General features: G+C 40.8%; 1 protein-coding gene across 5 annotated transcripts in view; it reads left to right on the top strand.

Moving 5' to 3' along the window:
• Nucleotides 1-11,380, top strand: part of LOC144755652 (uncharacterized) — a 131,788-nt gene extending 120,408 nt beyond the window's left edge. For 4 of the 5 annotated variants that reach the window (XM_078644805.1, XM_078644810.1, XM_078644808.1 and 1 more), the window contains 3 exons: nt 6,439-6,552; nt 8,445-8,546; nt 10,527-11,380. In XM_078644805.1, coding sequence (XP_078500931.1) covers nt 6,439-6,552; nt 8,445-8,546; nt 10,527-11,221 — 911 coding nt within the window. In that variant the 3' untranslated portion in view covers nt 11,222-11,380. The remainder of the gene's footprint in view (nt 1-6,438; nt 6,553-8,444; nt 8,547-10,526) is intronic. The other variant, XM_078644806.1, reaches the window with a different exon arrangement.
• The last annotated feature ends 1,690 nt before the right edge of the window (nt 11,381-13,070 follow it).

Below are 13,070 nucleotides of genomic sequence, written 5' to 3' on the forward strand. Positions count from 1 at the left end.
CGGTCTCCGTGCTGTGCCCAGCACGGAAGCCGTTTTGTGTGGGATCGAGGACATTGGTTCGGGCGAGATACTCAGACAGGGCCAAGTTGACATGGGCCTCTGTTATCTTCGCCGGCCAAGGCAGCAGCGAGATGGGATGATAGTTTTCGGGCTTAGATGGGTCCAAGAAAGGCTTTTTGAGGATGGGAGACACCACCGCCTGCTTCCACTTAGTTGGAACCACCCCTGCCTCCATTAAATTAAACCATATTTTTAAATTGTACATACAATTGAGTGGTGATGGTCTGTGTGCATGCTTAGGTTCTCATGGCGAACAGTCGAATTGTAACCATGCAAGTAATGTTGTTTTCTTCTACAGTTTTTGCATGTTAACTCTTAAGACCTCCACAATGTTTCTGAAAACGGTGCATGACCTGAACTTAAAATTTATGATTGTTGATTCAGCTTTTTCTTTCAAATTAATCTCCTGCCTTTCCAACCTCTGCATACCTTTCTATGAGCCCACTAGAGTATACAAAACGTGATAGATGGAATGCTTCCCTGGTCCGCCGCGGCAAGTGCCGTATGAGCGGTGGGAGTCAGCATCGCCATTTTAACCACACAAAACACCGGAGGTCACTTTCGCTGCAGCGGCCATGCCCACTTCCTGCCTCAATTAAGGAGGTGCGCTGAGCGGATGCGCACAGCGGTGCGCCAAAGGCAAGCCCGTCTGCGCCCGTCCGCGCCAGCCCGGCGCCAGTTATGCTGCCTGTTTTCATAAAATCTCCTTTCCTCATGGCTATAATCCAATACTCTAGTCTGGAACTGCATTCCTTAAACACAGCACTCAACCTAAGTAAGACAGCCCCTCTCCTTGTATCAGCTAATGATGCCTCACCTGTGCTCAAACCTCCCGGAGATTGCAAACTCTCACCAGCTAGAGAAGTTACCAAACCCAACCATACTAATCAGGCAGCACCTAAAAATAAACATCCGACAGGCCTCTATTGTAATGCCCGTTCTCTTCCAAAGCATGCCATAGAAATGTGGGCCTTACTAGATCTTGAAAAGCCAGATTTCTTTCTCATAACAGAGACCTGGCTACATGAAACCTCTCAACCCGATATAGCCGTTGCCATCCCACTGGAGTATCAACTATCTAGGTTGGACAGAAAAGATAAAAGAGGGTGTGGGGTCGCCATTGCTTTTAGGGCAAACATTAAAATACACATCATTGAGACATCTCAGGTAGACTGGGGTGAGATTTGCATTTTCTCCATAGAGAGTACCAATCACAAATCCTGGCGGGTCGCTCTAATCTATCGGCCTCCTGGCAGCAAAGCGCATTTTTCCAGTAATCTCATAGAAGCTATTGCCCCACACATCCTGGCTGTAGACAATTTCCTCTTAGTAGAGGATTTTAATTTCCATGCGGAACTTCTATCTGACCCTCACACAAGTGATCTTATAAACAGTCTCAATACTTTAGGACTTTCCCAACGTATCATTGGCCCTACTCACTCGGCAGGACACACCCTGGATCTTCTCCTGACCAACTCCTCCCTATTAGAAACTGACCCACCGTTCCCTATTTTATGGTCTGACCACTATGTGATAAGGTTCCGCCTCCAGGACTCTTTAAGCGTACCCCCAACCTCGAATATAAGCAAATTAAGTCGACCATGGAATAAGATCAATTCGGATTCTTTTCCTGCCAATTTCTCCCCCATCCCTCTGTCTGATTTAGCCAATCACGGCGCTAGAGGTCTTGACCTTGCCATTACTACTACACTTGATTACATTGCCCCCAAAAAACAAACTAAATGCCCCACTAAACTTTCCCCCTGGTTCACTCCCAAACTTAAAATCGACAAACTTACCGTCAGGAAGGCGCTCCAAGGATAGTAGTGACACACAGCACTATAAGACCACTCACCGGCTATATATAAATCATATAGCCGAGGCTAAAAAAGAATACTTAGGCAGCAGAATCACCCTTGCAGCTAACTCGCAGAGGGAACTGTATACTATTGTCAAGGAATTCACCAATCCTCCCTCCTGTCGACCACCACTAATTGCCTCTCAGGAGTGGGTGAACTCCCTTTCTATTTTTATTGTTGAAAAGATTAATGACATTCACAAATCATTTCCCCAATTATCGGACATCACACCCAACGGGATCAATCCTGACCCTGTATCTTTCCATACTGTCCCCCTCACTGACTTTCATACAGTTTCAGAGGACAAAGTACTATTAGCTCTTATTCGTATACAATCAGGCTCTCCTACCGACCTGGCCTCTGCTCAAGTCCTATCCAAAATTGGACCTGTCTTCCTCCCCTACTCACTGCTCTACTTAACCATTCCCTGACACAGTCCATAGTCCCCACCCTCTGGAAAGAGGCCATTATTAGACCCATTTTAAAAAAGCCCTCTGCAGATCCCAAACAGTTATCCAACTACAGAGCAATATCCCTTTTACCATTCTTTGTCAAAATTCTGGAGTCTCTGGTTAACGGCCAACTTACCCTGTACCTGGAAAATAATAAATTACTAGATCCCTCCCAATAAGGATTTAGGGCATTCCACAGCACCGAAACGGCCCTGCATGAAATGGTCGACAATATCAGACTTTCCCTGGATGCCAGGCAATCAGCTATAATGGTTCTGCTTGACCTGTCGGCTGCCTTCGACACCATTTCGCATGGCATCCTACTTGATCGCCTACGCGCAACTGGTGTCGAAGGCGCAGCTTTGAATTGGCTCAGGAGCTATATGACAGACCGCTCCTCTAAAGTGCAAATAGGTGACTTCTCCTCGGAGAGCCAAGTTATCAACAAAGGTGTTCCCCAGGGCTCTATTCTGAGCCCCACGTTATTCAACCTATACGTGTCCCCCCTAGCCAAACTCATCTAATCTTTTGGGTTTCAAACAGTGTCTTTCGCAGATGACACTCAACTGTTAATCACCATGGGATCAGATGTCACCAAGACCAAAAAGCATTTCAAACTCTGTATGATAGCCATAAACAACTGGATGAAGAATAATTCTCTTCTCCTAAATGCCAACAAAACAGAGATTTTGCTTTCTGGGGATGCAGCCAAACTATGGAACAACGACTGGTGGCCCCCCATGTTAGGACCTTGCCCTTCACCTAAGACAGCTGCACGCAATCTTGGTGTAATGTTGGATTCCAAACTTTCTATGTCCAACCACATTAACAATCTGGTCCGCGTTTGCTACAGACATATGCGCAGTCTTAGAAAAATATTCAAATGGATCCCACTCTCCTCCCGCATGCCCCTGGTACAGGGACTGATTATTAGCCGCATGGACTATGGCAATTCCCTACTTGCCACTACTAATGTAGAACTCCTGGCTAAGCTCCAGGTCGTGCAGAACACAGCGGCCAGAATGGTCCTTAATTTGCCCTCGCGTTCTCCTTCCGTGCCCAGTTTGAAGACCCTGCATTGGCTTCCAATCAAAAAAAGGATCCATTTCAAATGGTGTTGTCTGGTGCACAAGACGCTCAATAATAAAGTACCCCATTATATAGCTAAAAAACTCGCCATACACCAACACGCTAGAACCCTTAGGTCCAATAGCAAACATCTTCTGACAGTGCCGAAGATCCGAACCATCAGAAATGGTGGTAGATCTTTCTCCCGGGTGTCCCCAGAAACTCTGAACACTCTGCCTTTATCCCTCCGCCTGGAAATTGACCATAAGAAGTTCCGTAGACTCCTTAAAACCAGGCTGTTCTAGCCCAATCCTCTACATCTGGTCTGTCACGTTTTATTTTTTTTACCTATCTTGCCGTGAACACTAGCAAGCGCTATGAGACCTCTATGGTGATATATGCGCTGCATAAATACCAAATACAAATACAAATTAAAATCTCCAACCAATGCTTTAATTCATTAAATCTAACTTCTATTAGAGCAAATGCATGGCATTGTTTCCTTCAGGGGCAAAAACAACAGGTGATGGACAGAATGCAGAACATTGTCATACATTCACCCAAGTACAGAGATCATGGCCTAAATTCATTGTTATTTTGCACTCCACACCACCCCAGGTCAGACATGGCCATATGCAAATCAGCCTTGACCCTGTGCCTCATGGGAACAGTCCAGCCCGAACTGCCAAGCCATGTCTTTCCTGGACCGGAATCAAGCATCCAAGGACCGGTTTCTGGCTATCAGCCGTCATCGGCCTGGATAGCTTGACCCCAGTGGTGTGGAGAGCATGGGACTCACGTCTGAGCATACCCATCCCACTCGGGGCGACAAAGGCAAAAACAACAGGTGATGGACAGAATGTAGAACATTGTCATACATTCACCCCAGTACAGAGATCTGGGCCTAAATCCATCGTTTTTTTGCACTCCACACCACCCCAGGTCAGACATGGCCATATGCAAATCAGCCTTGACCCTGTGCCTCATGGGAAAAGTCCAGCCCGAACTGCCAAGCCATGTCTTTCCTGGATCGGAATCAAGCATCCAAGGACCAGTTTCTGGCTATCAGCCGTCATCAGCCTGGATAGCTTGACTCCAGTGGTGTGGAGAGCATGGGACTCACGTCTAAGCATACCCTTCCCACTCGGGGCGACAAAGGCAAAAACAACAGGTGATGGACAGAATGCAGAACATTGTCATACATTCACCCCAGTACAGAGATCTGGGCCTAAATCCATCGTTTTTTTGCACTCCACACCACCCCGTGTCAGACATGGCCATATGCAAATCAGCCTTGACCCTGTGCCTCATGGGAACAGTCCAGCCCGAACTGCCAAGCCATGTCTTTCCTGGACCGGAATCAAGCATCCAAGGACCGGTTTCTGGCTATCAGCCGTCATCAGCCTGGATAGCTTGACTCCAGTGGTGTGGAGAGCATGGGACTCACGTCTGAACATACCTGTTTCCTTCAGAGCCAGCTACTAATCCCAATTACCAAATAAAAGAAAACTACTAACTCTGCGTACTGGAGCAGCATGCTGCCTGTTGTAAAGCTGGCTGTTGTAAAGCTGGCTGACGAAGGACTTTAATTTAGGCAACCACTGCATGTCCCAATAAGCTACATACTACCACCGCTTTTTGGCATCTCAGAATGACAACCATAAATAGGATGATTATGATAAAACCATCCCAGCAGATCTGCTTCACTTTTTCCCTCTCCAATCCTGCCTCCTCAGGACCATTAACTTTAAACAAAATACCCTAGAACAGTGCAGAAACCTGCTAAGTGGACTATGAACAAAAGAAATACCATAAATGGACCTGCAGAGCTGCTCAAAAGCCGCCAAGTTAGTGAAAACTATAAATTGCATGCCTATCCCTCACATTTCTTCATCGATCACACTGGTAAGCGCTGCATCCCATTTCACGATAACCGCAGCTCAGTGGTTTTCATGCACAACATGGCAACACTTCCGACACTGTATCAACGCATGGATAATACAGTAAATGCTATGAAACCATATGAATCAATGTTATTTTTATTAAACCATGTTGAACAATATTAAAAAGTCAGCAATGGCAGAAGAACAAACCTAGTGAAAGTATAAATACTGAAAATTGCACAATGTTTCTTAAAAATATATACATCTGTGAACTGCATTCCTTAGCCTTGCTTCTTAATTTAGATTAACAGGAGTGTGTATCAGGGCCATGTCTCTAGAAATGCATTACCTCTTGATTATTATTGAATAAGTTGGCCAATTAAGTTACTCACGTCAAAGTTGTCAGTCAGATAATTGTTTCTATTCCTGAAGTGGATGCTCTTGGCTCAATCTGATTATAAAGAAATGCCTCTGGTGCAAAAACAGAGTAAGTACATTTTTTTCGTAGTTTCCTTCAGCTTGAGTATTTGGGAATGAGGCATATTTTGCTCCAGTCTATATTATATCAATATATTTTATTTTCAGCTGTGCAAAAATAGAGCAACCCAATTGTGAATCATTTGCAAAAAATCAAGTTTGTCAATTAATCTGTGCATATATGTGTGTTAAACCTTTATACTTTCAGAAAAATAAGAACTGTCAGTGCTCAATTAGTAATAAAAACAGAAGCAAAGGGATTTGCCTTTAAAGTTTTTAAGTGTAGAAGTAGACACATTGTTTTTAGTTGAATCCATATTATATAAATATGGCAGAGTATAATTAGTGGAAATACTGCTTTTTAAGTGTTCGGAAATGTTTTTGTAATCTGGAATGGAGCAAACACTGTTTAGATTATTACTCTTTCGCATTTTGTGCTTTTCTGTACCTCTGCAAAGTTTCTGTGGCCTGGTTACATTGCTTTATATTGCTGCTCAACATACAACTTTCATTTGAGATTCCACTTTCATTACTATCATACATTTTATTAAAGTTATTACTATCATACATTTAATTAAAGTAATAATGGTACCTGGTTGCATAGAGCAGTGTGAAACACAATACGTATCTGTTCAACAGGAATTCCAAGCCTCAATTCTGACAATTGTTTGAGGAAGGATGACGAGCCAAATGCTTTTCAAATAAATCATCTAGGTGATGAAAGAGGCAAGCACAGAACCACTCCCAGCTCAGGTAAATTTCAAATAATTCTGAATGTTTACACTGATTGGACTGACTTTTAGAGACCAGTTTTAATTGGGGCTGCATTAACCGAAGCACCACCTCATCTCCTTTTTTTGTTCTATATACTACTTACACTTGTGCTACCTCTTGCCATGGTACAACACATTTGTATATAATTGGGTGTGGAGACCTGTGAAACTTCACCAGTTGTATGTTGGTGATTTAAGGATCTCAACAATGTAATCAGTAAGCCTCTCTCTGTCTGGGACATTTAGGCAGAATCTGAAATATTTCCTGAACCTATCAGAGATGCAGAATTTATTTTTGGCACCAGTCCTAATTGAGACTAGACTAGTGTTAAGGAGGGATTGGGAAAACATGTTGCGATTTACAACACATGTGGCACACCTAAGTCAACCATTGGTGTCATTTTGCTTTGTTCCGAACATTGAAATTCAAATCTGTATTCATAAACTCTGGGTTGGTGAAATTTTACATTTGAAAAGTGTACTTATGAATGTATCATCATAATCCATATTTACAAAGGGTGGGGGGCAACATATTTGTAGGTGTTTTGGAAGTTCCCCCTTCCAACTTTTTGTGAACAAATTTTTAAGTTTATGTGTATTCAGAAACCCCTTTGCAGATAGATTTCCCACCTTAACAGTGACCTCATTTCCTTTCAATGTGCCTTTCAAAGGCTGAAATGGGGGGGCAACAGCCTCATGTTTGATAAGAGTGTACGAGAAGGGGTTTCTACATAGGCAGAAATGTTTTCTCCATGCTGAAGAATAAAATAAATGTGCAAATGTACATTTTCATGGGATGATTAGAGCATGGTGGGAATTGCCAGTTGAGTACATTAAACTCATTAAAATCAACAACTGGTATAGATTTTCAGAAACATCCTAGATTCTTTGTGAATACCATAAGAGTTGGAAATCTGCCTCAAACATAAGAATAATCCTGGAGCATTACATTTCTGACTTTACCACCCGTACCTTTGTGGATGGGGCCGAGGAAAATGGCTGTAAATTATGTGAGCTTATTTTGTTTGAGTACAAAAGAGGTGAACAGGACAATGGGGAAAAGGATCTTAAATTCTTTTCTCAGAAAGTACCTGGCTCAATTTACCTTTAAAGGAGGATTAGAACATTTTGGATCAGTACTATTTTTTCAGTTTAGTATAATTTGTAATTGGATAGTTTTAAGAGAAAAAATATATACATTCAATGAATGTTACTTATAGATGGGAATAGCGATTTAAAAATGTTTTTTAGAAGAGTTCATCTTTTTATAGGTATTCCGGATTATGAACTTGAGTGAAAATGAAAACTGCTTATCACTGCAATAAAGTTCTCCATAAAAAAGAACTTGAATTTTTTAAGAGTATTTTTCTCTTTTTTCTTTGAACACTTCAGTATCAACACCCATTGACTTACATAGACCTTCTAAAAACGAAAAATTTTAATTAATCCCCAGCCTACACAAACTTACATAAGATCTGGGAAGGAGATGTTGCCTAGTGGCTACCTTTGAATAGGAAACAAGATTTGAATCCTAGCCTCAGACAACATCCTGCGATTCCGGGCAAATCACCTAATCTCCATGTACTTAGAAACATGTGTTATATAATCTGCTTCTCTGATAAAGCACTATAATGCCTGTGGACCAGGTTCGCACTATATCAAACTGTAAAAAGAAAAAAAAAGTAAAACAAAGATCTGGAGTTTACTCTGTATACTCTCGATCCTATGGTATCAATGCATTTTTTTAGTACCATAGTCCTTTTACTAGAATATAGACTGCAACGGTTACTGAACTCGCAATTTTGTTAAAGAGGTTTCAACCTAATATATATTTACATGGTGAGCTTAATATCCTTCCATTTCCATTATCAGCAGGCCTGGAGTTTACTTCACTCATCATAAAAGAAGAAGATGAAATATGTTCTTTGGACCATCAGGAGATTCGAAGTAGAAGAAGCATCAATCTGTCTACACGTAAGTAAACTGTTTGAAATAGCTGGGAAGGTAATGTTTAGCAGAATTATCAAATAACCTCCTAAAATAATGTGAAATCTGATTGCCTTCAAGTTAAATGTTTTCATGTTTCATTTTGAGTTTTGTTCGCTTCCAAAGATGTATAGGAGTTTCGGATTTTGATCAAGCACCAAACACTTATATATGTATGTATTAATGTAAGTATCATTTGTATAGTGGAAACCTAGCCAAACAACAGTGGTACACCTTTCCAGCTAAATTGCCCTCCAAGCAAGAACTTAAAAGACTAGGCTAAGAAGCTCAAATCAGATAATTCGGTGATGAGCAAAAATGTGGTAAAATAAGCTATTGCCTCTATTGTAGACTACTGTTGTCCAGATCTGTGGCTGAAATGGTGTCTAGCATATCTTTTTCTGAGTGCTGGACTGTGAATAAACATTTCTGCTACTGTATATTGTATCAACTCTGTAACAAAGGTGTATCTGCTTATGTACACCTGTTTTTTTATGTTTTTTTCGATCTTGCGTGCTATGTACCTGCATATCAAAGTATCAAGAATTTGTGTGCATTGTTAATAAAATGATAAATAAAGGTAAAAAACAAACTCTTTAACAAAGGTACCTTTCGACAAAGCTGTACCATCTCAAGGGTTAATAAATACCTGTTACTATTATTTATTTCACTTCTTTTGCAAGGCCATTATATGAAGAGCAGCAAAATAATGTACAAGACTTTATTAACATTTTTGAGTTTGATCACAAGCAATACCAGGGCGAGCAGAAATGGTATAAGCATCAACATTCAAAGTATTTTCGATTAGAAGCATTTTACTCCTACATTAAGACCATTCTCTTTACTTGTTCACAAAAACCTTCTGTTAAGTATTGTTGGTGGACGCTCAGAGTAATTCAGCTTTACTTTAATTTTATGTCCACTTCATAATGAGCAGAAATTGTGCTTTTACGTGAGTGTAGGAGCATCATGGTTATCAATAATTACAGTGTATCTCTCAGTCCATTTCCTGCTTCTCCATTAATTCTAGCAGCTCAAGATGATGCCATGGATAATTTCTCTACATCATGCCGTGCATAGCCTCTCTTGTATACTCTTAACAACTGCTGGCATCAGACTATTTAATACACTTCATGCATAGGTACTAAAAGAATGAGCACACAATTTTAGGTGGTCAGTATTGGCGAATGGTGAAGCAGCTGCATTTGGAGCTTGGAGAAAAGTTGTTTCAACTTTTGCCATGACATGAAAATCAATTGCAAATATTTCAAATTTAAGAAGTTGATTCACAAGGTGTTGCTCTTAGTAGTTTTCTAGAAAGATTATGGTTACATTTTTGTATTTGTTCTTACAAAAGCCAAGAGGAATGTTTCTTGCCCTATAGGAATCTGATGGGATTTTCTAGCGGAGTTGTTCAAATATAAAACAATATCAAATGAGACTGCTTATTACATATTTAAACAAATACTTGCATTGTGGGCTAAGCTTTTAAATATGTGATCCTTGCCAGGCAATTTTGTAATACAGTGTTGTATGAGTCTTTAGAAGGCAGCAATTGATAGGGACATTTTACAAGAATATTAGAGAGGATGAATGCTGCAAATGTTTAGATTGTGGTATTTTGATTATCAGAAAAAACATTCCACTTTTGCACAGTAAATTATATTTTGCCATGAAAGGCCACAGGTCTTTTATTGTTTAGGACTCTTATTTTCATTTTGCTTTAAAACAATTACAGTAAAATACATTCTTGTCCAATATATAGGAGCTATTTTTTACAACTTGTAAACTAATGTATTTTTACACAAGTAAAAATGCACAAAACTAGGACATGTGAGGGAGCAGGCTTAAATCCATCTTTATGCACTGCCTTAATACACATTTATTAAACTATAACTTTGGGTGTTGTCTTCATATGTACTCTCCAACTCTTAAAAATGTAAACACTGCTCTTCCTTTTGATTTCAGCTCAAGAAGAAAGTATGAACAGGAAAAGGAAAGACAGCGCCTGTACTGAACGCCTACCAGTAAACAATGTTTCATCTTGGCAAAATGACATAAATTTGCCACAAACAACTGGGGAGGAGACAGAGCCTCAAAACCAGTTATGGTCCGAAAACTACTGGGGACTTGGAGTTGAAAGAAATTCCGACTGTGAAATGGGTTTCAGTAATCCAACACATATTAATTTGCAGCTATGGACACCTAAAGAAGGGACTTCAGACACGAGTAACATGCATTTCAGTGGTCTGAAGAAAGCATCTCTATTTCAAACCACAAAGCAAATCCAGAGACTATACTCTTGCACTGAATGTAAGAGAAGCTTTAGTCTAAGGGGAGAGCTTATAAGGCATTTTAGAACACATTCAGGTGTTAGACCATATGCATGCACTCAATGTAATAAAAGCTTTTCTAAGAAGGGAGATTTTACCAGACACTGGAGAACTCACACAGGCGAAAAACCTTACGAGTGTACCGATTGTCACAAAAGATTCAATTTGAAAGGTAATCTTGATCAACATCGTATATTAATACATTCAGGTGTAAGACCATATAAATGCGATGAATGTGAGAAATGTTTCAGCCGGCAAAGCCACCTTACAAAACACAGAGAAACACATGCAATAACATTCCTTAGCAGCCATGAATTAGAGGGCAGATAGATGTTTCTCTTGTTATCGTTTATTGAAATGTTTTATTTAAATAACGAAAAAAATAAACTGGTTGATTTTGTACACGAGAAACATTCAACATTACCCATTTGTAAAAATAAATAAACCTATAGACAATAAAATTGCACATCCGAAGAGCAGAAAGAAGAATTGGTTTCAAATGGAATGTTTTCTTTTGACTAAGTTTAATATACCTACAGGAATGCTTACTCTGCCTCAAATGTTTGGGATGCGCACAGAGGGTGGCCAGATCAAAGGAATGACTCCACATCTTGCAAATATTAGGACAATGGGCACATTATGGTAAAAACATCAAAGTACAATTTCTGAAATTGAACCAGGGTAAAGAAGGGACTGATATGCAGTAGAAGAAGAAATTAACCAGCTAAGCAAATATCTTGGATGTTATATTTAATATCTGCAATGCACACTTTCACAGTCATAACAATATCAAAGTGGTAAGAGAAGTAGGGGCGTGCAGAGCAGATGAACCAAAACATAGGCTGGAATAACCCTGTTGACAGTGTATTTTTAGCTGATTCTCAGGGCAAGCAGGCAAAAAGCTCCACCTCCACTTCATGTGCTTATTTTCAGGGATGCAAAGCATATCTTGGTTTGCCCATCATGGGTACTTAGAAGTTTGATCATTTTTTTTAAGTGCTGGTAAGTACATTTTGTCCCATTTAGCTGATGCTATTGCTGACCGGACACAGCAATTTAAATTGAAATCACTGCTTGACTGGGAGGCAGTTATTTTTTTTACATGCTGAAAAAATGTTTTTTTTTAATGCACACTTATTAATTCTTACACACTGTATTTTGTAGTTTTTACAAATTGGTTTTGAGATAATTTTACACGCCCATTATGCAGTTTTCATAAAGTCAAGGTAAGTGATCACAATTGTTAGTATTGCCTGGACCTCTAGGAGGAAGTTGATACATGCTTTTTAAAAAAGAAAGCATTGATGGTAAAAGCCATCATTCTCCACTTAGGATATTCGGCAGGTCATTATTTGCATGGTTTGCGAAGTCCAGGCTTTTAGGTGGATGGAGGCCTTTTCCTCTGCTTCTCGCTTTGCCACCTGTCTGGCAGGAATTTCTGTGCTTCCCTGCCGCCACCTGTGTGATAGCTAAAGTGAAGACACTAATGGAAATGTTACTTACCTACTGTAACGAAACAATCTTCCTGGTGGATACTCTTATCTACATCCAAATTCCTCACCTTTTAAATATCCCAGCTCATTGAAAATGTGCTTCCTTTTTCCCACCAGAGACCCCCAGGCCGCCACAGCTCCCCGCTGGAGTAGGGCTCGAAGAACCCCGTATATCTAGAAATGTGCACCAGTAAGCGCACATACAAGAAGGCCGTCAGGTCATTCCCCGTGTGCTTGGCCGAAAGTACTTACTTGTCCGAAGTGAAGTCCACGCTGTGTTGACCTACCCTCGCTGCCCGTCCCTGGACCGCTGGTGCCGCATGCATAATGGTTTGGCAATATATTTGTCCTGGGAGGGTGCGCGTAGGTGGGGGCGTGTCCACAGCGGGTTACTTCCGCGACAGTGTGTGCAACTGGGGCATCACGCGTTCATGGCCTACTGTGGCGGCCATCTTGGAGTGCGCTTGTTTACTATAGCACTCGTTGCTTAGACTCCTTGTAACCAAGGAATGGATCTGTTCATGGAACTATAGTTGTCTTGGCGTGTATAATTCCACCCAGTGTATATCTGGGTGGTGTTTGTAAGCCAGCCAGTTTGCTACACCAAGGTCGGTGCTATTGGGTGAAAAAAGCAGGGTGTAAGTTATAGTAGGTCTTCTGTAAGGGAATTCATCCGCTTGGTAGTG

This window comes from Lissotriton helveticus, chromosome 5_1, assembly GCF_964261635.1.
Source record: "Lissotriton helveticus chromosome 5_1, aLisHel1.1, whole genome shotgun sequence".
In the NCBI taxonomy this organism is placed as follows: domain Eukaryota; kingdom Metazoa; phylum Chordata; class Amphibia; order Caudata; family Salamandridae; genus Lissotriton; species Lissotriton helveticus.